General features: G+C 41.8%; 1 protein-coding gene across 4 annotated transcripts in view; it reads right to left on the minus strand.

Annotated features, from left to right (window-relative positions):
* Window positions 1-482: 482 nt before the first annotated feature.
* GOLIM4 (golgi integral membrane protein 4) overlaps window positions 483-20,694 on the minus strand; it is an 84,295-nt gene continuing 64,083 nt past the window's right edge. For 2 of the 4 annotated variants that reach the window (XM_080807717.1, XM_080807715.1), the window contains 9 exons: window positions 19,619-19,777; window positions 16,982-17,314; window positions 15,096-15,367; window positions 14,305-14,384; window positions 12,802-12,911; window positions 10,662-10,829; window positions 10,264-10,332; window positions 2,511-2,591; window positions 483-2,196 (listed from right to left, as the gene is read on the minus strand). In XM_080807717.1, the coding sequence (XP_080663843.1) occupies window positions 2,047-2,196; window positions 2,511-2,591; window positions 10,264-10,332; window positions 10,662-10,829; window positions 12,802-12,911; window positions 14,305-14,384; window positions 15,096-15,367; window positions 16,982-17,314; window positions 19,619-19,777 (1,422 nt within the window). In that variant the 3' untranslated portion in view covers window positions 483-2,046. Of the gene's footprint in view, window positions 2,197-2,510; window positions 2,592-10,263; window positions 10,333-10,661; window positions 10,830-12,801; window positions 12,912-14,301; window positions 14,385-15,095; window positions 15,368-16,981; window positions 17,315-19,618; window positions 19,778-20,694 lie in introns of all 4 variants that reach the window. The other 2 variants (XM_080807716.1, XM_080807714.1) reach the window with 1 other exon arrangement.

A 20,694-nucleotide genomic window follows, 5' to 3' on the forward strand; every position in this document is an offset into this window, starting at 1 on the left:
ATAAATACAAGCGACATTTTATTTTTGTGCATCTCATTAATGTATCTCAACTCTGATTGATTAGTTCTCTTCCAAACAGTAGCTAGGAAGGAAGGATGGGACAAGAACTTGGTGCCATAGAGTAGAATGGTTTGTGCTGGTTGCTTTCCTGGGGCGAGGCGGGGGGGGGGGGGGGGGGCTTTAAAATGTACTTGTTTTGTGTGTGCTCACATGACAGTCTCTTACATTTCTGTACCTATTTCTATTTTCTTCCCAGGAACTAGCTCAAGTAAAATAATTCTTAGCTCTTTCTTTAGGAGAGGGGTAAAGAAAATAAAGTACCAATCCAATTAGAGAGAGAGAGATAAGGAAAGTAGGAAAAGGTTGGAAAAGCATTTTATAATTCATTAATCTATACTGGTACCTCCTAAAATTTTTCCTTTCATAAAAAAGAACTGAAGAATAAGATCAGAAACTAATAAGATATCACAGACTTTACAAGATTTACCGCTTGCTTTTTATAGCTTTATTGACTATTACCAAGTTTCAATATGGTTCAAATAATTAAATACTGCAACTGGGACATTAAAAATACAAACTAATTTACCAAAATAATTGTATTCTGAATATTATGTACAATATTATACATTTTACATTACATAGAGGGTTTTTATACATAAAGGTAAAATTTGATTTATGATTATTGAAAATCCAAAATATATTTGAACAAAACATTCCTATGCATACATATAATCAACTCCACTGGGATAATAATCAAAACCATACATGAGTGTGGTTATTAAAAACTAACTTTACATTCATATAACAATAGTAGAAATTAAATGTCTTTATTAACTTGAGAGTATTAGTATAAAACCACACACATATGAATTATATAACCTAATTCTATATATTTAAAAATCTTTATGTAGAGAGACAAATATGTCTTGATCCCAGAAGAATTTCTGATTTTTAATTTTTTTATTTTAGGGGACTTTTATAGTCATTAAAATGCCATACATGGGCATAACACAAGCTCCAATCCCAGCAAACAGAAAAGTCATGAGGGTCTATCATATCACCATGGGTGTTTTACTGTATAGTTTACAAGAAATAACCCTATTCAATTATGTAATTTGGAATGCCTTCATATTCATACTTGTCATCAAAGTGATTACATATTGAGGACCAGAGTTTATGGGGGAAATATATATTATGGTAGAGAACTAGATATTGAAACAAGGATATTACTAGATGATTTCAGAAAAAAAAGAACTGAATGGGTGCTCACATAGGAAATGCCACCCACACACACTAAATTAGTTATTAAACAAGGTTTCAGTCCTTCAAGAAGGTTAATACACTGATGCATCCTACCTTGTTTGAATACTGGACTATCAAAGTCCAGAATACTGTGGCATAAGTTTGAGTACCATCTCATTTTAAAATCTAATTCCTTTCATGAACAGCTGTGATTTGAAGTAGAGCCAAACATTTTTCTGATAACAGAAAAACAATGTCTTTATAAACAAAATGCTTTTCCAATCGTATGTCACTCTGTACATGGATCTCATTCCAGAGACAGAGGGGTGAAAATTCCATCCCAACTATACACAAGAACCTCAGAAAGGCAGCAGTTAATAAACCGGCCATTGTTCTTAAAGGCTATACAGCATTTTGCGGTATTCCCTACTTGAAATCCTGTATTTTATTAAAGGCAAACAACAGAACACCTGGAAACTAGGAGATAGAAAAGTAACAAGCTGAAATATACAAAATCGGTGCTCTTTCCAACATCACATAATCTATGAAAAATGAGATTCAAAGGCTAAGGTTTGCTTTATTGTTTTTCTTCTGGTTCGTGTTTAGCTTGAATATAAAAGAAGCTCTAACCTAGGTTATCAAAATATATTCATATAAATGTATGAGCATTTCTAATATAAAAGTTAAAAAAAGTCTAAATTCTTAATTTTTGTAATTAAATATCCTAGAGTTCAGTAGGCAGATTTATTTCTGAGCAGCTTGAAAAGACCCGTCGGCTGAGCACTGTCCACGCGGTCGGCGCCGCTACATTTCCGCTCTTCGCTGGGATTTCTCCGCAACCGCAGCCCCGTCCTCTTCCTCTTCTTCCTCCTCCTCATAGGGTTCCTCTCGGCCTTTGGGGCGGTGGTCATCTCGAGCTTCTTGTTCTTCGCCATCATTGTTTTTTTCGTCGGCCTTAAAAGGAAAAGGGAAAGGGAAAACGAACAGATCGGGTGCAGGGTTAGTGATGTAAATAATTCCCTCCTTAAAGAATTAGTGTGAAGTTACTCATTTTTAGAGGAAGGAAACGAGTGGAGGAGTATGTTCCGATAGGCAACAGTGCTGGTCCTCCCTAACCGTCACGTTGTCACAGGGTTTCCTAATTCTAGGCTGGCCCGTTAAAACTGCTCGGCGCCTGAGTGGTACCCGCTGGTACCTCTACCCAACCAGCCAGACGTGTCTCCTACGCGTGCGCACACGCGCAGTAGCCATCCCTGTCCTATACCTACGTTTTCCTCATTTTCACCGTATGTCTCCTCCGCATTATGCTCCAATTCCCTTTTTTTCTCTTCAGTCAAATCTTCCTGAACCTGAAAGAAACCAGAGATACCAGATGACCCTTTATATCATTTAAACACTTGCAACAAGATTTTGATTTCCAAATAGTTCATTAAAAATAGCAGAAACAAAATAAAACTAAAACTAAATTCGAAAAAAGATAAAATTCTTTTTGAGTCAAAGATTTAACTTGTCTATTAGCTATGAAGAGATGTACAGTACACCTCCTACAAAAAAATCAATGCCATCGATTTGGAGCCTAGGACTTTTCTGTTTGAGTTTCTTTCTCTGAATGAGCATTAACCCTGCAAGTATAATACCTGAAGAAATTCAGCTTATAAAATTAAAAATTCCCCATTTCAAAATGGGAGAACTGCAGATGTCTGAAAGCTCTGATGGAATGTAAGTTCTAGGAAGACAGGAACCATCTGTCTTACTCAACTGTCTTCAATACCTAGGTGTGTCCCTGGCACGTGGCAACTGCTTAATAAATACTGGTGAAATGCATCAGTCAATGAATGAATAAATGAATCAATGCAAAAAACACCTGCTCTGTGAAGGCATAGAAAACAGATACCACTACCTATACATGAGGTAGCAGAAAACAGAGAAAATGTGTACATATAATCCTGTAATTAAGAGTAAGTTTCTCTGGCTAAAATACCTAAACATAAAATACCATCATTTCAATTTCTTCATGAAATAGTTACTAAGCTGCCCCAAATCCCTACATCTCTCCACTGTTCTACTATGACATTTCTGTTTCAAGTTTTCTTTTATGTGCACTATTACTATTACCTGTCTGTCACTGATCCCAATTATTTTTTTCAAAATGTAAATCAAAGAAAGTAGAGATTATTTGCCCCAAATCATCTCTATTTATTGATTCCATTCCACAAAAATACAAGGTAAAATATTTTCTACTACTTTCAAAACGTGTATGTATGCCAAAAGACTGAAGTCAATTGAATTTCAAAGAAACTTTGCTGCCCATCCATTAAGCATCATGTAGTATCCTGGGACTAAAAGAAAACCTGACCTGTCCTAGGACAGTGGTATAAGAGGAGGTCTTCCTGAATGACACACAGAATTACCAGATTGGGGGCGGAGACGGGGAAGAGGGTGTTAAAAATCCCAGAAATGGGCAAGGTAGGAAAGCAAACAGATGTTAACACTTAAAGGGGAACAGATTAAGGGCTGCCTCACAGTGTCCAGCCCGGGTGTGACACGAATGAACCACAGCCTACCAGAAGGAACCTGACTTGTTAAGAGCTAACAAAGATGACTCTTCAAAGAGGCCCACACGGAGCCCAGCTTTCCTGAACCTCTTCTAATCAGCCCAACACCAGCCAGACGCACAGCCCCTAAACTACAATGCAACTAAATAAATACATTCTGGGGACAGCGGCATAGGGCTTTTTTTGTACTCACATGTCCCAGTGGTGAGAGCTAAAGAGAAGACACCCTAGTCTCACCTACAGGTTCTTTAAAGTCGTCCATAACCTCTCTTCCGCCCTTTGTCACACAATCTCATAGTAACACTTGAGTTGTAAACACTGAATTATTAAATTTCAGACTACATATATACTTAAATTCTCACTAACTGAAACATCATTAAATTACTAAAGTATCCCCATCAATTTCAGTGAACAAAGGTATGTCTTCTGCAGCCTTAATAATAAAAATATACTAGTGAACACCAAACTTGGTTTAGCTGGGGTTGGGAAGGAACTGCCATGAAACTGCAAGGTGGTGGGAAAGTATATAGAAATCAGGGTCCACAAAATTTTTTTGTAAAATGCCAGATTTAGTAAATATTCAGCCTTGCTCAGCCATAAAGTCTCTGGAGCAGCTACTCAACCCTACCCCTGGGGTGCAGAAGCAGCCGTGGACAATAGGTAAACAAAAAGGCATGTTCGAAAGAGACCTGACTTAGAAAATGGACTGAGGCCTGTAGTCTGCCAAATCCTAACAAAGGCTGTAGATTCGGACAGACCTGGATTTAAACTGTGGCTCTTGGTGCGCCTGGGTGGCTCAGTGGGTTAAAGCCTCTGCTTTCGGCTTGGGTCATGATCTCAGGGTCCTGGGATCGAGCCCCACATAGGGTTCTCTGCTCAGCAGGGAACCTGCTTCCCCCGCTGCCTCTCTGCCTGCCTCTCTGCCTACTTGTGATCTCTGTTAAAAAAAATAAAAATAAAAAAATAAACTGTGGTTCTAAAATGCTGGCTGTATAAAAATAAGGTCACCTGTTTCTATTATGAACATTTGCCAGCACATAAAAATAAAGCAAATAAATCAGGGAACTCCTTATAGCCATAACTAAGGATCAAAAGTTAGCTCAATGCTGCCACCCTTGTATCACCTATCACTGTTTGTTCATTTGTTCTTTCTTTCTTCTTCTTTCTTTATTTTGATGTCCTATTCTTAAAAATTCTAGATCTCATGTGATTTCATTCTTAGCCATCTCAGTACGTATCTCTAAAAACAATGGATTTTTCTTATATATCCACAACATCATTATCACACCTGATAAATAATTCCACGGTATTATCTAATGTCTAGTTCCGACTTAACATTTCCTGATTATCTTCAAGATGTCAGGCACCTAGGCGGCTCAGTCGGTTAAGTATCTGCCTTCGGCTCAGGTCATGATCCCAGGTCCTGAGATCCCTGCCCAGTAGAGAGCCTGCTTTTGCCTCTCCTCCTACTCCTCCCCCGCTCCCCCACACATGCTCTCTCTCTCTCTTTCTCTCTCTGTCAAATAAATAAAAATCAAAAATCAAAAAACAAAACCAAAACAAAAACCCCCCAAAACTGTCCATTTATAGTTGGTTTAGTCTAATCATCATCCAAAGGCCATACCTAACAGTGGTTCTGCTCCCCTTTTTTCCTTAATGCTATTGACTTGTTTTCCTGTAGAATGACCCACACTCTGGATTCACTGGCTTCTTTAACATCTCACTTAATTCATTCCTCCAGCCCTCACATTTCTTATAAAAGGAAGTTAAAAATTTATGTGAATTCAGATTCAATTTGCAAAGCAAGAGTTTTTCAGAGGTGATGCTGCAGATTTTTGAATTTTCATCACATCAGGAAGCACATAACACTGGTCCCATTTTTTGTGAGGCTGAAGTTGGTTGGTGAGCTCAGAAGGTAACTGCCTGATCCCTCCATGATAAAATTCCCTGACCTCCATTCATCTAGAGATGTCATCCATTGATGACTGGCTCTTAAGTCACTTGTTTTAATTGGGGGCTACAAAAATGGTGACTTTCTAATTCCATCATTCCTTCTGCATTCACTAACTTCCATCAAGAAGAACATGCCCATATCAATTATTTAGTTACTGTCCTTGGTATACTTAATTATGATAGCCTCTAAAATCAGATCGGGATGGGCTCTAATCATGGTTCCAACAATAACCAGCTATGTGATCTTCAGAAACTTGGCTAACCTCTCTAAGGGTCAAATTTCTTATCTGTCAAATAAAAGGGTTTGATAAAAATCAGTGATTTTTAATTTTCTGTGTGTGGGGGGGTCATGGACCCTTTTAAGACTTTTGGAAGAAATGCAAATGTATGCAAATAGGCACAGATACACATCATTTGACACAGAAGTTTAGGAGGTTCAGACTTCCCTGAGTCCACCTGTGGCCTCCTGTTCCAAGAATGCTTCTCCAAACACCATGTTCCTGGAACTCTGATTCCTAGGCCCCACCATAGGTTAAGATCAAAATCTCTGAGGGTAAAATCCAATCCAGGAGTTTGTACCTTTCACACACTCTCCAAAGGGATTCTTAGCCATGGCAAAGACTGAGAGCTACTAGCCTGAGTGACAGGCAGTGTAGGGTTAAGAATGTCTCTGACTAGAGAAATAAATGCCCTTGCACACATACTTTCTTCTCTTCCCTGGAGATCTACTACAGAAAATCTGGGTTGTTTATCAGTTGTCAATAGAATCTGAAGTAAGAAGCCCTGATGTAAATTACTCTTTAATTTACAGAACCCACAAATGCAAATTTTGTAATTTTCAAACTTATAGGTAGACATTTTTATTCTGGTAATATCTTCTTTGTGTTTGGAACAAAAGTAATGCAAACTTGTTTTAAAAGGCATTACTGAAAAGGAACAAAATGATACACAGAGTTTCTAATTTTCAAATATGCTTAGACTAATAACAGAAGCCAAATGTTACTCTTTTATAATGGAGACACACCAATTACGTCTTCCACATTCGACCCTCTTTAGTACCCTGATAAAGCTGATGCAAACATTCTGTCAGAGATTTCCCAACATTGCTCCTCATTACTCATTTTTATTCACTGAAATCTAATGTCTTAGGCATTTTAGAAACGGTCCCTATGTGATGTAGCAAAGTTTAATCGCCAAAATAAGACAGATCTACTGAGTCCGAAATGGGCTTTGGCTTTACACATCAAAGATGTCATGGGATGAGACAGGAACCAGAAGGCTGAACTTGAAGTAGATCAGAATGCTAAGATCCAAGGATGTGGATGGAATGTGACAAAGGAAAGGCCTTCAGCACCAGCAGCTCTTGGAGTCATGGTGAACAGGGGAGCTGTGCTGCCTGGCCAGCTCTGCTAGGGTGACTCCCGGCTGGCAGTCCCACTAAAGGTAGCCAAGTAACCCTGTGCGTGCTCTCCCACGAGTGCACAGATCCATCTATGTTCGATTATATTTGGACAAAATGAGCACTGATAGTTTTCAAGCGGTCATTTAACTTATATATTTTTTTGAGCATTTAAATCACTTTTAAGCACCATAGCACCTTTTGACAATGCCATACTTTGTCTTGTCTGCTCATCAGTAGATAAAAAGTCTGGAAAGTAAGCAACACAGGGATGGGATCCCCACATGAATGTCCCAAACAATAATCCATGAACACTTGTTCATCATCATCATTTTTATATCATAGAAGGGTAACACTATTACACTAAAAGAAGGCAGGGATAGTGCAGATTTCCAAAAAACACACTTGTCTTGGGTTCCACTCTCTGAGCTCAAGTCACAAGTCTGACAGGCTGAACCTCTAAGCAGGGAGGGCCCTGGCAAGATGGACTTCATTCCTAGGAGCAAATGCTGATGGAAGTCAGGTGATGTGGGAGGGGAAGCAACGAAAGCAATGGGCCATACATCCCTGTAGTCAGTATACTCTGAGGCTCAATGCAGAGAAGAAGGACACAGATGACATGTCACTTCACGGCTTTTGGAGCATCCCACAAATGTCTCACAAGCATCACTTAGAAACATGAAATGGTTCTCACATATTGCATTCCTCTCTTTCCCATTTTGTTGCTGTCTGGTGAGAACTTCATCTCCGACTATTACTAGCCTTAAATCGTATTTGGGAAACACTCCTCTCCCTCCTCCAAGAAAGAACTGGGAACAATGGGAAAAGGTGGGAAGATCAAGAGCTAACCATCTCAGGAAGGCACCACAGTCTGTGCAAGGGCCCCCTCAGGGACAGAGAGAGGAGTCACCCAGGGAAGGAGAAAGGCAGGCTGAGAGCATTCCTCCATGGGAGGGTGCACGACCTCAAACCTCAGGCCTATGCAAGAGGGGCAGATACTCCAGAGAGGAATTCAGAGCAGGAAACCAGAGAAAGAGAAGCAGGACCCAGGGCCCACTGCAGGGAGAGAAAAGGGCTCCAGTGGGCTCAGTGCACCCGAGGGACAAAAAGCAGCAGTCCTCTCCCCAGCCTGTCACCACTCTCTTCCCCTCCTGTCTCTTTCTTTTTTCCCTATCCTTGAACCCGCTTGGATCACTGGAGTGCTCTCTCCACCTTAACTGACATAACATGAAGGTTAAAAAAAAAAAAAAATCAGTAAATACGGATTAAAATTTTATGTTTACCCTTCTGCATTTAAAAAAAAACGTCAAGGTGAACCTCCTCTCTTTTAATCCCTCAAAGATATCTGGCATCGGACATAATGAGACAGAATAATATTTGTCTAGACATCCTGTTACAAGAGAAGTCCAGATGAATACCTTTTTCTTGCCAAATGTCTTAATATTCAAGGCTGCTAGTTTTTCTAATGCTCTCTTGTGATACCATAGCTCAGGATCTTGATCAGGATGAACAGCAGGATGAGAACAGAGAAAGAATAAAAAGATCAAGCCAGAGTGCACATGAGTAGAGCTGTATGTTGCCAATGGCTGTAAAGAGCAACATCCCTTTCTGTTTTTCCAGTATAAGCACAAATTTTATTAACATTAGTTCTGAGAAGGGGACAACAAATGCTACAAAAATTAAAAAGCAGGGCTAGTTGAGCGAACTATGCACACGAGTACCAGCAGCACATGTATTCTGAGCAGGAGCCCCATTGGCGGGTGGATCTGTCTGGGCTGACATTTGTCCATTCATTCATGCAGTTCCCCTTAGGGCTAAAGCTTCACAACGGCAAGAAGCCTGGCTGAGAAACCCCCTCTGAACCACAGCGAGACTCAACATGGGACTTGTTGAAGCCTGTGCCTCATTCATAGCATGTCCCCAGGTGTGGAGCTTCAGTGGTCCATACAGTAGAGCACTGTGACTAACCAGCCCCAACCAGCCATGCTTGTCCCTCACTTACATAGGTGTGCCATCGAGACAGGCACTCCCTGAAACTAGTCAGCAATCATCTGCCAGAAGTTTACAATAAAAAGGAAACTAAAATGAAATTTAAGAAATTCCACCCATGGAGGAACACCTGAGTGGCTCAGTTGGTTAAGTGTCTGCCTTCGGCTCAGGTCATGATCCCAGGGTCCCAGGATCGAGTCTCACATTGGGCCCATTGCTCAGCAGGAGTCTGCTTCTCCCTCTGCCTGACTCTCTTGCTGCTTGTGCTCTCTCTCTCTCTTTCTGACAAATAAATAAATAAAATCTTTTAAGAAAAGAAGAAAGAAAGAAATTCCACCCATGGGATGCCTACGTGGTGCAGTTGGTTAAAGCAGCTCTTAGATTTTGCTTCAGGTCATGATCTCAGGTTGTACGATCGAGCCCTGTGTCAGGCTATGTGCTCACAGGGAGTCCGTTTGAGATTCCCTCTCTCTCTCCCTCTGCTCCTCCCCACCCCATGCTCACTCTCTCTCTCTCTTTAGAATAAATCTTCAAAAAAAAAAAGAAATTCTACCCAAATGCTTTTTATTCAGCTGAGCTTCTTACATATTTTTCCTTTCCTTCTTCATTAAATTTCATTATGACACTAAATTCCTAGGACGGAAGAGGCAAAAAGTAGACACTTAAAACTCTTTTGGAGGGTGTTAACTGTATTCTGACAGACACTGGGAGGTACCCTCTTGAGGCAGAACTGTGGCAATGTCTACAAGTTACAGGGGTCACTCCAGAACCCCTCAACAGGCAAAGCTTTGTTGTTCTCTCTTTTATGGGGGAAAGAAACAGGAGAAAATATTCTTACAAAAAACAGACAGACCTAGGTCCACCATTCCTAGAAGGCCACATGTCTTCTTTCATTTCAAAATTTCTAGTGAGAACCAGGAGGAAGGATTCTATGACCCTGTTTTGGTTGCCTCCTAACCAAACATCTCTACTTCCACGGTCCATTTCTTCTTGAAAGCACCTTTTCTCCTCCCGCCTGTCTTTCTAAAGGTGTCTACAGAAGGTGTGTCGAAGCCCATGCCGTGACTTAAGGGGAGTGCGATACACCAAGCATCCTGACCAGTTTCCTGCACTCCGCCTCCCTACCTCCTCCTCTCCCTCTTCCTGGTACTGCTCGTCAACATTATCCTCCTGCTGGTCTGGGTTTCCTGCCATCTGTTGAAACAAAAGGGGAAGCTCAGGTTACTGAACATTGGAGATGCATTTCACAGTACGCTGCGAAGAAGAGCAAGCTTGCTGCCATAAAAAATGTACTTTCAATGCATCAGTGGTCAGAAAATGATGAATAACCCTTCCGAAAACAAAACCTAGGAGGGGTGTTACTCTCTCTCTCTGAGTATGGATATATTGTTTCACATAATGGCCTAAAACCCAACCAAAGAGGCAAACCTTCCATCAGCGTGCATTAGACTGACCTTTTGCAAGATCTAGACAGTTAATAAGACACCCAGGTTAAAACCACCTCTGTACTAGCGTCTGCTTACCACCAAATGTTCCTCCATCTCGGCATTCTCTTGCTTTTGATTATTTTGTTTTGGCTCTTCGTTTTCATCTGGCAAATTTTCTTCCCTCACTTGCTCGGCTTCCTCAAATTCATCTTCGCCTTGATTATTAGGGTCATCTGCTGGGTTTATATCCTCTACAGCAGCCCTCTGCAAAATGTGAATAAAAAGCAACCACTACTTCAAAATCCAGGATTAAATTTAATTTCATTTGAAAGGCCACACACTGGCAGAAAATGAAATCGTCCTCCACCAGAATGTTCAGATCTATCCTTGCCAAGACTCACAAGTACACATCCCACTGTCAAGAGAAAACTCCTTGCATTATTCGTCAGAGGATGAATGAATGAGAATGCTGTACAAACAACACTTGTTTTCTGCAAGCGATTCCAAAACAGTCCTCTGAATTCTATCACAAGAAATGTGAGCATAACTAAATAGACAACAAGAAAAACAGTTAATAAAAGCTACAAGACAGGGCGCCTGGTTGGCTCAGGTGGTTAAATGACTACCTTCGGCTCAGGTCATGATCGTGTGGTCCTAGGATGGAGCCCTGCATCAGGCTCCCTGCTCAGTGGGGAGCCTGCTTCTCCCTCTTCCACACCCCCTCCTATGTGCTTGCAAGAGCTCAGGCGCTCGTGCCCACCTCACTGTCTCTCTGTCAAATAAATAAATAAAATCTAAAAAAAAAAAAAGAAAAGAAAAAAGCTAAAAGACCAACTAGGAGAGATCATTAAAATGAGAGATTTTGATAGGTAATTGTAACTTCTTCCATGAGTATGCTGATTTTTATACAGGCAAACTTTCCTCTGCCAGGGATTTTTCACGGTAAGTGGGTGGACAGCCCTCGAAGAGCGAGAAGGTGCCACCAGAAAGGACCTAAGAAATGGGCTCTAAAGGAAACAAGAACGGGCTAACCCAGTCTCTGGCGGTGTATCATGAAAAACCTCTCCCCCAACTCCTTCTCTGGCAGCTCTCAGTGACCATGTTCAACAAATGCCCTTCACATGATCAACTTGAGATTTATCCCTATTTTCTATTTTTCTATTTCTATTTTCTCAAACTCCCAAATCACCTTTCAAAATAATCCATGTCCTCATAAAGATTCAGAGTTTAAAGCCCAAGCTGGGCAGACGGTAATGCTTGCGGGAGCCTCCCGATGCCTCCAGGGTCACCAACAGAACACTTAAGGGAAGCAGCAAAGGCTTCTAATAGATGAAGCCTCAGAGTGAGACTTGGTCTCTATCGCTGTCAGGATAGCTATCAAGAAGCCTTCCTTGCAGGATTCTCAAGGAAGGATATGGATCCTCCTTCCCATACAAACAGGACCCATATGAAAGCATTGACTGAATTTCATAAACATGGTGGTTGATTTACTAGCAAGATGACAAGAGAGCTAAAGTAAGCTGTAGAACTCATCTACACGTCTGCACAAGAACATGCCCCACGGAGCCTTGCTTGCCTCGGGCTCTGGGCCGCACAGCTGTGAACTGAGAGCCTGGGTCCTTTCTCGGTAAACACAAAGAACATTCCTGGTTAGTAGGTCTCTACCAATTTATATCCTATTTTTTCTATAGCACCTTGGCACCTGAGCAGATTTTTCTTTTACTTCTCAAGCCACACATCCTTAGCCACCCATGTATTGATGAAAATGGCCCCTGACTACTGGGAGATGAGAGTCACAAGACATACAGAACACTCTATGGGACTATTCAACAGGCTCCATGATGGTCCATTTCCTTTCTCTGGTTCTCTGACTCCCACACTTGTCCCCCTCCCTGCCATCTTTCAAAATGACTACATATTTCAATACGTCTCAATTTCATTTTTCTCAGTATTAATTTTATTAATCTAGAAGTTGGCAGAGGGAAAGTCCTTCTATGTTTTCCCAGAACTTTTGAACCAGTCTCATCACCCACACGTACCCCCAGTTTACAGTTAACAATATTGCTGATGCCATTACACAAGCCCCCTTCCTTCTGCACTGACAAAATAACAGACACATCTGGAGCCAGGGCTAGAGCCAGAGGCATGGTATCAGGCAAACCTTCAAGTTTCCTCTGCCCCCTCCCCCCAACCCTGGGGGTTTCCAAGTGTCATGACCAACAGAAAGGACACTTACATCTGCCTCAGATTCTGGGTCGGTTTCGTGGGGCCCCTGATCTTGAGGCTCATGTCCATTCTCTGGGTCTTCTTCTGCCTCATCTTGGTGCTGGTTGTCTCTCTCATAGGCTAGCAAATTGAAGGAACTAACATCAGTGCAGATGAACCAGACGGGATCTTGCCCTTTCACTCAAAGAAAAGCCACTGATGGGCTTTCCTCCAGACCATTTCACCCAATCTCTCCTCCAGAGAGATTAATTCACCATATGGCATACATCTCAGCTTTTCTGAATAAAACTATGTCCCTGTCCCAGACCATGTGTCTAAGGACATAGCGTGGGTGAGTGACACCATTCTTACCTTCTCAAACCAGTGTTTGTAACATAAGCTGCATTCTCCCCCTTATTATGCAGAAAACAATAACCAAAACTTTCACAATAAAAGAAAGCCCAGTCAACTGGACACTGCCAAAATTATCAGCTAACTTTCGGTACTATCAGAGGAAGTAGCAAGGTACCAAAAGAAGAAACTGATAACGTCTCAGGAAATGAAAGAAAGAACAACCCCATCTGCAGAGCTCAGATCAAAGCCAGCCCACCCGGTGTCGTCTGATATGGCAGTGCTGAAGGCTGCCGCGCCACAGACACAGCTCACATTTCAGCTCACGTAGACATTTCCTCACTGTTTTTGAAAAAAAGTATTTCCATAAAGGGAATTTAGATAAGAGCATACAAAGAGAAGAACAAACAACTTTTTAAGTAAGATGTAAGAGGAAAGGTTAAGTACATGGAGAGTATTTAGCTTATAGGAAATGGGGATGCAAGGTAACTTACCATCAGGTTTCAAGTGCACCAAGGGATTCATTAAATAAATAAGAGAACAAACTGTTCTCTCCTCTTACTGATAATGGAACAAAAAAGCTTAAAGTGCTGTACGGGGGGACATAAGGAAAACAATTTCATGACTAGAAGGGCTATAAAATTTCAGAACAGGCTATAGAGGGAGTTTGGGTAATCACCTTCTTTTTTAGCTCTTTAAGAAAGGATACATATCTGAGTGTTAAAGTTGCCAGAGAGACTGTTACTTTCTAGTTCTATTATATAGTAAGTGATACTTGATAAATTACACAGAAGATGCTCACCACAAGTGGAAGCTACTATTGCCTTAATCTGAAAAAGTTTTAAAGGCAATGATCCAAAGGCTTCCAAGGTAAGGTGAAAATGGAGTCATTTCCCAGAGTATAACAGCCCTCTGATAATGAATCAAAAATAGTAATTCAATATACAAGAAGCTTAAGCGACGGAAAAAACATCAGAAAGGAAAGAGATGATCTCGAGCTGTCTGGACCACCAGCATGCACTGTTTGGGAGGACTACCAAAAACATAACAGCAACAACAGCAAAAGATGCACAGTACACAGATGTCCTTTGTGTGTACTCAGATGTGCACATGAATCTGAGTGGATATCACATGTTACCAAGTAATCTTATTAACATATCCATCATCTAAGAAGTCTCACCACCTCCTTCCTCTTCTTGGATGCCCTGGTCCTCGGCTCCCTGAACAATATCATGATCCATAGCATCATAACGAGCTTGCTGCCTGGAAGAGACACAAACAGCACCAATTCAGTGACAGATTAAATGGCACAACTGGCCGTACATCATTTATATTTAAAGGTAGCAATAAACAAAGTTTTCAACCTTTTTTAAAAAGTCATAAACAATTTTTTTTGTAAACCTTGTGCTATTAGGTTTCATAAAGATTCCAGACACAATTTCAAAGAATACTTTAAAAGAGAGAAAACGCCTTTCAAGTGATAAAGTAAAATAAAGTTAGCCCCAAACCTGCCAGGCTATTTTGAGGCCTAAACTAAGCTTAGAGCCCTAACATTTTTAATTAGGGGTTAAAAATGTTGATTATTTTAAAAATTAAATATTTAGAAATTTAATTCTCAAGCCGCTGTTCTGCCCCATCCACAGGAGACGCTCAGGCTCGTGGGTAACAAAGCTGTTTGCCATCTGCTTATACGAACAAGAGGCAAGAGGCGCAGGGCCCCTGGGTGGCTCAGTCAAGCGTATGACTTCGGTGGAGGCCATGGTCCGGGGGTGCTGGAGTCCAGTCCCACCACCGGCTCCCGTTTCAGCGCGGAGTCTGCTTCTCCCTCCGACCGCCCTTCCCCGGCTCATGCCCTCCTCTCTCACTTGTGCTCTCCCTCTCCAATAAATAAATAAAATCTTTAAAAATAAATAAACAAATACAAATAAGGAGAACAAGAAGAGGGGCTCTGAGCACCCATCAGGAGGAGGCTACCGGAGCTGTTCGGGGGGCTGCGGCCGCCCCTCCTCGGGGCTGGCCGGCCTCTGCCGGGCCGCCTCTCCGGCCAGAAGCTGCTGCTGCTGCTGCTGCCGCTGCCGCTGCCGCTGCCTCCACAAGGGTCCCTGAAGCCGCGGCTGGTGCAGCGCCTCCTGGTGCTCCCTCGGCGGCTGCGCCTCCTCCCCCAGCCGCGCCACCACTTGCTGCTGTTCCAGCTGCTCCTCATAAGGCGACCGGATTCTGCTGACCGGCTTGGCCGAAGGGTGGACCTGAGTCACAACAAGCAGGTGCTGAGCAAGAACAGTCGGGACCTCTGGATTCTCTGTTCTTCGCGGACCAAGTCAGGGGGCAGGGCTGGCTTGTTGAATTAATCCCTGTCTGTCAGGTGAACCGTGATTACACCCTGACCCCAAGGTCCCCCAGGGCCAGAACGCCTACTTCCCAACCCTCTGAGGCACCCTCAGCTTCTTTTAGCATCCGATCTCCCTGATTTGCTGGCATTCTGGCAGATTTTCCATGTGCTCTCTCTCACGTGAAAGAGGGATCACAGACAAAATCAGTTTTGGACCTTCATTAAATGTTAGGTTCAAAAGGCTCTGGCATAAGTGGGCACTTGGGTGACTTCACAGTAACTGGGGCATTTGTGAGCTGAAGCTGTGGCTAAGGCTTTTCCACGAAGAGTTTAAGATGCAGGGATGCCAATTAATTCTAGGAATGCACAACCAGTCTCAGGTTAACCATAGAGGGGCGGGGAAGCCAGCCGAATTTCAGGTAAAGGTCGAGAGGCAGAGAACTGATTTCTTCAAAGAAAAAGAGAACAGGTGAGACCATAAGACCTTTCAATGAAAGCAAAAACAGATATAGGAATTCTTAAACTCTGCTGCACACCGAGCTACCCGTCACTCACTCCTCCGCCACCCCCTGTCCCAACCAATATAAGCACACACGACTTTCACCAACAGGAAGAAGGTACATGGGTAAGGGAAATCAAACCCATGGTGGGGATTGCTTTTGAAGAAAGCTATGAGGGACACAAGAAAGGGAGAGGCTTCTCCATGCTAAGTTGGCAAGAATATAGAAAAGCAGTCGAGGCCTTTGCATCTACTCAGCCCAAAGCCTCAACCAGCTTGAAGTGTTAGAAAGTCTGAGGGCAAACACAACTTCAGAGTCATAAGTAAAAGGGGATCAGGCATCTGTGTAAAGGCCAAGTAGCCCACCGTCGGGTATCTGAGGACAGACAGCGGGAGAAAGATACCTCTCTTCATTCAGTGCCACTTAAAGTTCTTTTCAAGAATGATTTCTAATAATAATGGATCTTTCAAAGGGAAAAAACCATATTTCTGTGAGAAGGAAGTGCTCTGCAGGGGGAGCCTGAGCAGAGACTGGGTAAACATCCTCCCCCAGTGGGGCATCCTTAAGTGATAAGATCAGCCTTGTGACAACTTAATAACCACCTTGAAGATGAATGTGCAAAAGCCAAACTACCATTTGATAGTAAATGAACGGGGAGAAGCAGACTTTTGATCATAGAAAATGAGACCTTTCTCAGCCTCACGACGCCCATGGGACTTGAACACTGGGAAGTGCCCAGTCAGGCACTCCTCTCTCCTCTCACTGCTCAAGGAAGGGCAGCAAGGAGCTCCCTGTGTGATGCTACTGACAAAGAAAATACACTCACCAACAGCCCTCTCTTCCCCCAGGCATCTTTCTGAGCTACCTGATCGGCTATGCTAGGAGCATGTAACATTTAGTGAACTCTCAGATTTTGTCTGAGAGATTGTCAGCTCTGGGGAGGCTTTTTCAATATTTAAAAGCAAAGCCATGCTCCCTGTCCCAACCGCCAAAACATAACCCTGGTGGACGGGAAGCAGATGACCTTGTACCTGGGCAGGAGCGTGCCCTCCCAGAAGGTTGGCTTCCTCTCCAGGTTCATGCTGTTCCCTCCACTCCCGATCCTGTTCCTCGGGGGACGGGTCGTGCTCCTCCTCCAGACCTTCGGCCTGCCCGACCTGCTCCATGGCTTCCTCCTCCAGGGCCCTTCTGTGCTCCTCTTCCACCTGCCGCTCCTCCGGCTCTCTGGCTTCGGCTACCTGGGGCTTCAGCTCTGCTGGAGCCTGAAACTCTGCCTCCTTCTGGGTGAGAGGGTAAAGTTTTGTTTCTTCCGTTCTTCGAGGAACTGCTTCATGCGTCTGCCACCCGTCGCTATTTCGAGACACCTAGGCCAAGCACATCACTGGAAATGACACTCTTCAATTTTGAAAGCAGTGATAAAAGGTCTTTATTACCATGTGTCTGGGTTACAACATAAGCAAAATCCTGGAGTCTAGAAAGACAGTCCTGACTGAAAATTATGGCTGTAATGGAGTCACTTAACTCTTCTCACTCTGTAATCTCACTTATAAAATAGAGATAACATAAGCACAATTTCATCCCAAGAAGAACACAGTACATAACTTAAGAGTAAAGCCTGTATGTGACCACATCTCAGTAGGGAAAGCCATCTAACTTCTGTTTTCCCTTAAGACAAAAAGGAAAAACCCCTCAACCTTCAAGTGATGAAGAGTTTATGTAATTTCCTTCAATGTAAATTTTGTTTTCAGTAAGGATTTGGAAAGGGGGACACTGGGCTGGCTCTTTCCCACGAGTATGCGACTTTATCTCCAGATTATGAGTTCAAGTCCCACAGGTGTGGGAAGAGTGGAGAGCTTACTTAAATGGAACTTTAAAAAAAATATGATTTGAAAAGAGAAGGATAAGATCAAATTGATGATGAGTTGGGTTTATTTCCTACTAACCAGGAAAAAAGAATGCCATTACTAATAGGCATCCATGTTAGCTAAAAATAGTGCCCATTAAGCCAGATACAATAAAATATTTTTAAAAACATATTAGAGTAGTATTTCTTCAAATTAGAGGAAATCCTTGGTAAATATTCTGGATTGTTAACACATAAAATTCAACATAAGACATGTCTTTTTACAGAGAACTCCTCTTCTAAAATTGACTGGTTTAAATTGGTTTTCCTGGATTTAAAGTTTCAGAGATTACCATGTGACCTTCATTGATTAGAAAAGAGGGGCAAAAAAAAGATGACATAATATCGTAAGAAAATTTATCACTCTTTCCCCCACTCCAACCTTATTCACTGGAAAAAATTTTTGGTCAGATTGTTCCTCCAAATTGAAATAAATGTGAAACCCTCTTAAATTAGCAGAACTATAACCGAGAAATTGGAATGAATAAATGAATGAATGAACGAATGAAAAGTAAATGGAGGAAGAAAGTCCTCTCTCAGACATCTGAGGACAACTTCTGGAGATGTATGTCTTACCAACATCCTCACACACCTGTCAGGTTTGACATAATACTGCTCTGGCTTTACATGAAATATTTCTCCAAAGGGCCTTAAGTGCTTTCAAATACCTGCCATTTATCTCCACAGCATTACCGTGAGAAAGGTTATAGAAGATAACTACTATCTCCACCTCACAGATGAAAAACTAAAGGTCTAAGTCATTAAAAGATTAATTAATTCAGTAAATGGGTAGTCAGACTCAGACAGGGAATAGAACCAATTCCCAGGCCAGGGATCTGGTCATGTTCTCTTAATAGTAACAAAGAAGGGTCCATGAAGACAGAGACGTTCTTGCCTGTGAAGGAGTGCTCTGCCAGACTGAAGACTTCTATGAAGTCCACTTGTAGAGACTTAATTATTCCCGTAAGATGGTAACTCAGGACACAGCTTCTTAAACATTCATTGTTAAAAACAACTTTCTCCGGGAGAAAGATAGCCATATTTGTCATTTGTATTACGCATGTGATTAAAACAACAACTTCTTTAGAATTGAGGACAGGGGTGACCCTACTTTTGATGTCCCACTTAGAAGACACTCTTAAGCAAGGCTCAACTTTTATGAAAGCAGGAATAACAAACAAACAAACAAAAAGTGGATTAAGAGACTAGCACTCATATCTTTGACAGTTTTATAAAGTCCTCTTAAATACAATTTTTGGCTTGTTCTGTGTGGACCTAGCACTGCACCAAGTTCAACTATACTACCAACTTTAATTCTTGAGTGGGCTATTATAGAACAGCCTCATGATCATTTAATCTTCTTACTCTACCCCCCCAAAAACCAAACAACAGGAACAAAAAGAAAATTTAAAAATTCAGACACAACAGCCCCTTCAAAAAAAAAATAAACCCACATGAACAAATAAAGCCAGTAAAGTCTTTCCCAGAAAATACTGTAGCAGTAGCTCTGATTGTCCTCCCCAGACCAGCTGAATCAGTTAGAAATGCAAATCTTCAGGCTTCATCCCAAAATAACTGAACTGGAAATTCTGGGCTAGGGCCCAACTCTCTGCGTTCTAACAGCTCTGCCGGGGACTCTGATATACGGCGAAATTTGAGAACCACTGTTCTGAAGGAAGAGTTGGCAATATCTAGAGCAGTTGACCTGATGACAGCTTGACAGGGAAAGTGACCCCATCACAGAATACCGGTTCACGCCTCTTACCTCCCGTGGCTCCCCGGCTGCATTCTCCCTCACTGTGTTGTCACCTCGTGGAGAATGTGTCACCTGGGTAACATTCTGCTGCTTTGCTTGCTCTGGGTTTCGAAGGCTTGGAATTCTATTCAGAGTATCTCTCAATTGTTTATATTCTGCAACTTGTGTCTGTGTGTAAATTGCACAATTGGATGCAAATTGTACAATTTGAGGAGGGAAAGAGATATCGTTCATGGATGGACATTAAGGTTCACTGGAAGACAAGACTAAAATATACCCAAGTACAAGTTAGGAAAAAGATGCAGATTATTTCCATGCATTAGCTATTCTCACTTGGACACGCTTAACCATTTTTAAGCACATGCAAATGAGAATTAGATATAAAGGGAACGGAGGAAAAAAAAAGATCTAAGACAGATGTTAGCTTCTCATGCTATGTTAAACAGTCAGAATTTTTATAAATAACTTTCTGGTATAAATATCACTATTAAAAGATAGTTTGCCATCAGTTTTATAGCATTAAAAATATGTTTAAAAATTCACACAATTATATAAATACAAGTGCAGGTATCTTTTACCAATATGGTCTGAGTACCATTTTTCAGTGAAAAGGAGTCACAAGTTTAAAATAAGCAACTAAGTAAATCTTTATGTATATTTAGTTATTTATTTATAAAACCACTCAGGCCATCCCCCCACCCCCCATCAATCTGTGCTCAAATAGGGTTCCCTAACTTTCCAGAACGCTTCTGGTATTATGTTCTGCAGATTTAGGAAAGCAACAGCATCGGTATGAAACGAGCCTCGATTTTTATTCCTCCATTGTGAACCCCCTTTCTTCTCAGGTGATAAAGCCACTGATGTAAGAATTGAAGTACAATTAACTCATCCAGGTGTGTCTGTGCGGTGGTGGTATGTATGTGTGTGTGTGCATGCACAATATCTTTAATACAAGGAGCTAGAAAGACAGAAAAAAAATCAAATACCTTAACTAAGAAAATCAATAGACACTGCTCATACTTAGCTCATCATATGCACCAACACTGTTATCCTAAAACAGAAATGCTGTATGTGTAAAGACACAC

The sequence above is a fragment of the Martes martes genome, assembly GCF_963455335.1.
Source record: "Martes martes genome assembly, chromosome: 1".
Classification (NCBI taxonomy): Eukaryota; Metazoa; Chordata; class Mammalia; order Carnivora; family Mustelidae; genus Martes; species Martes martes.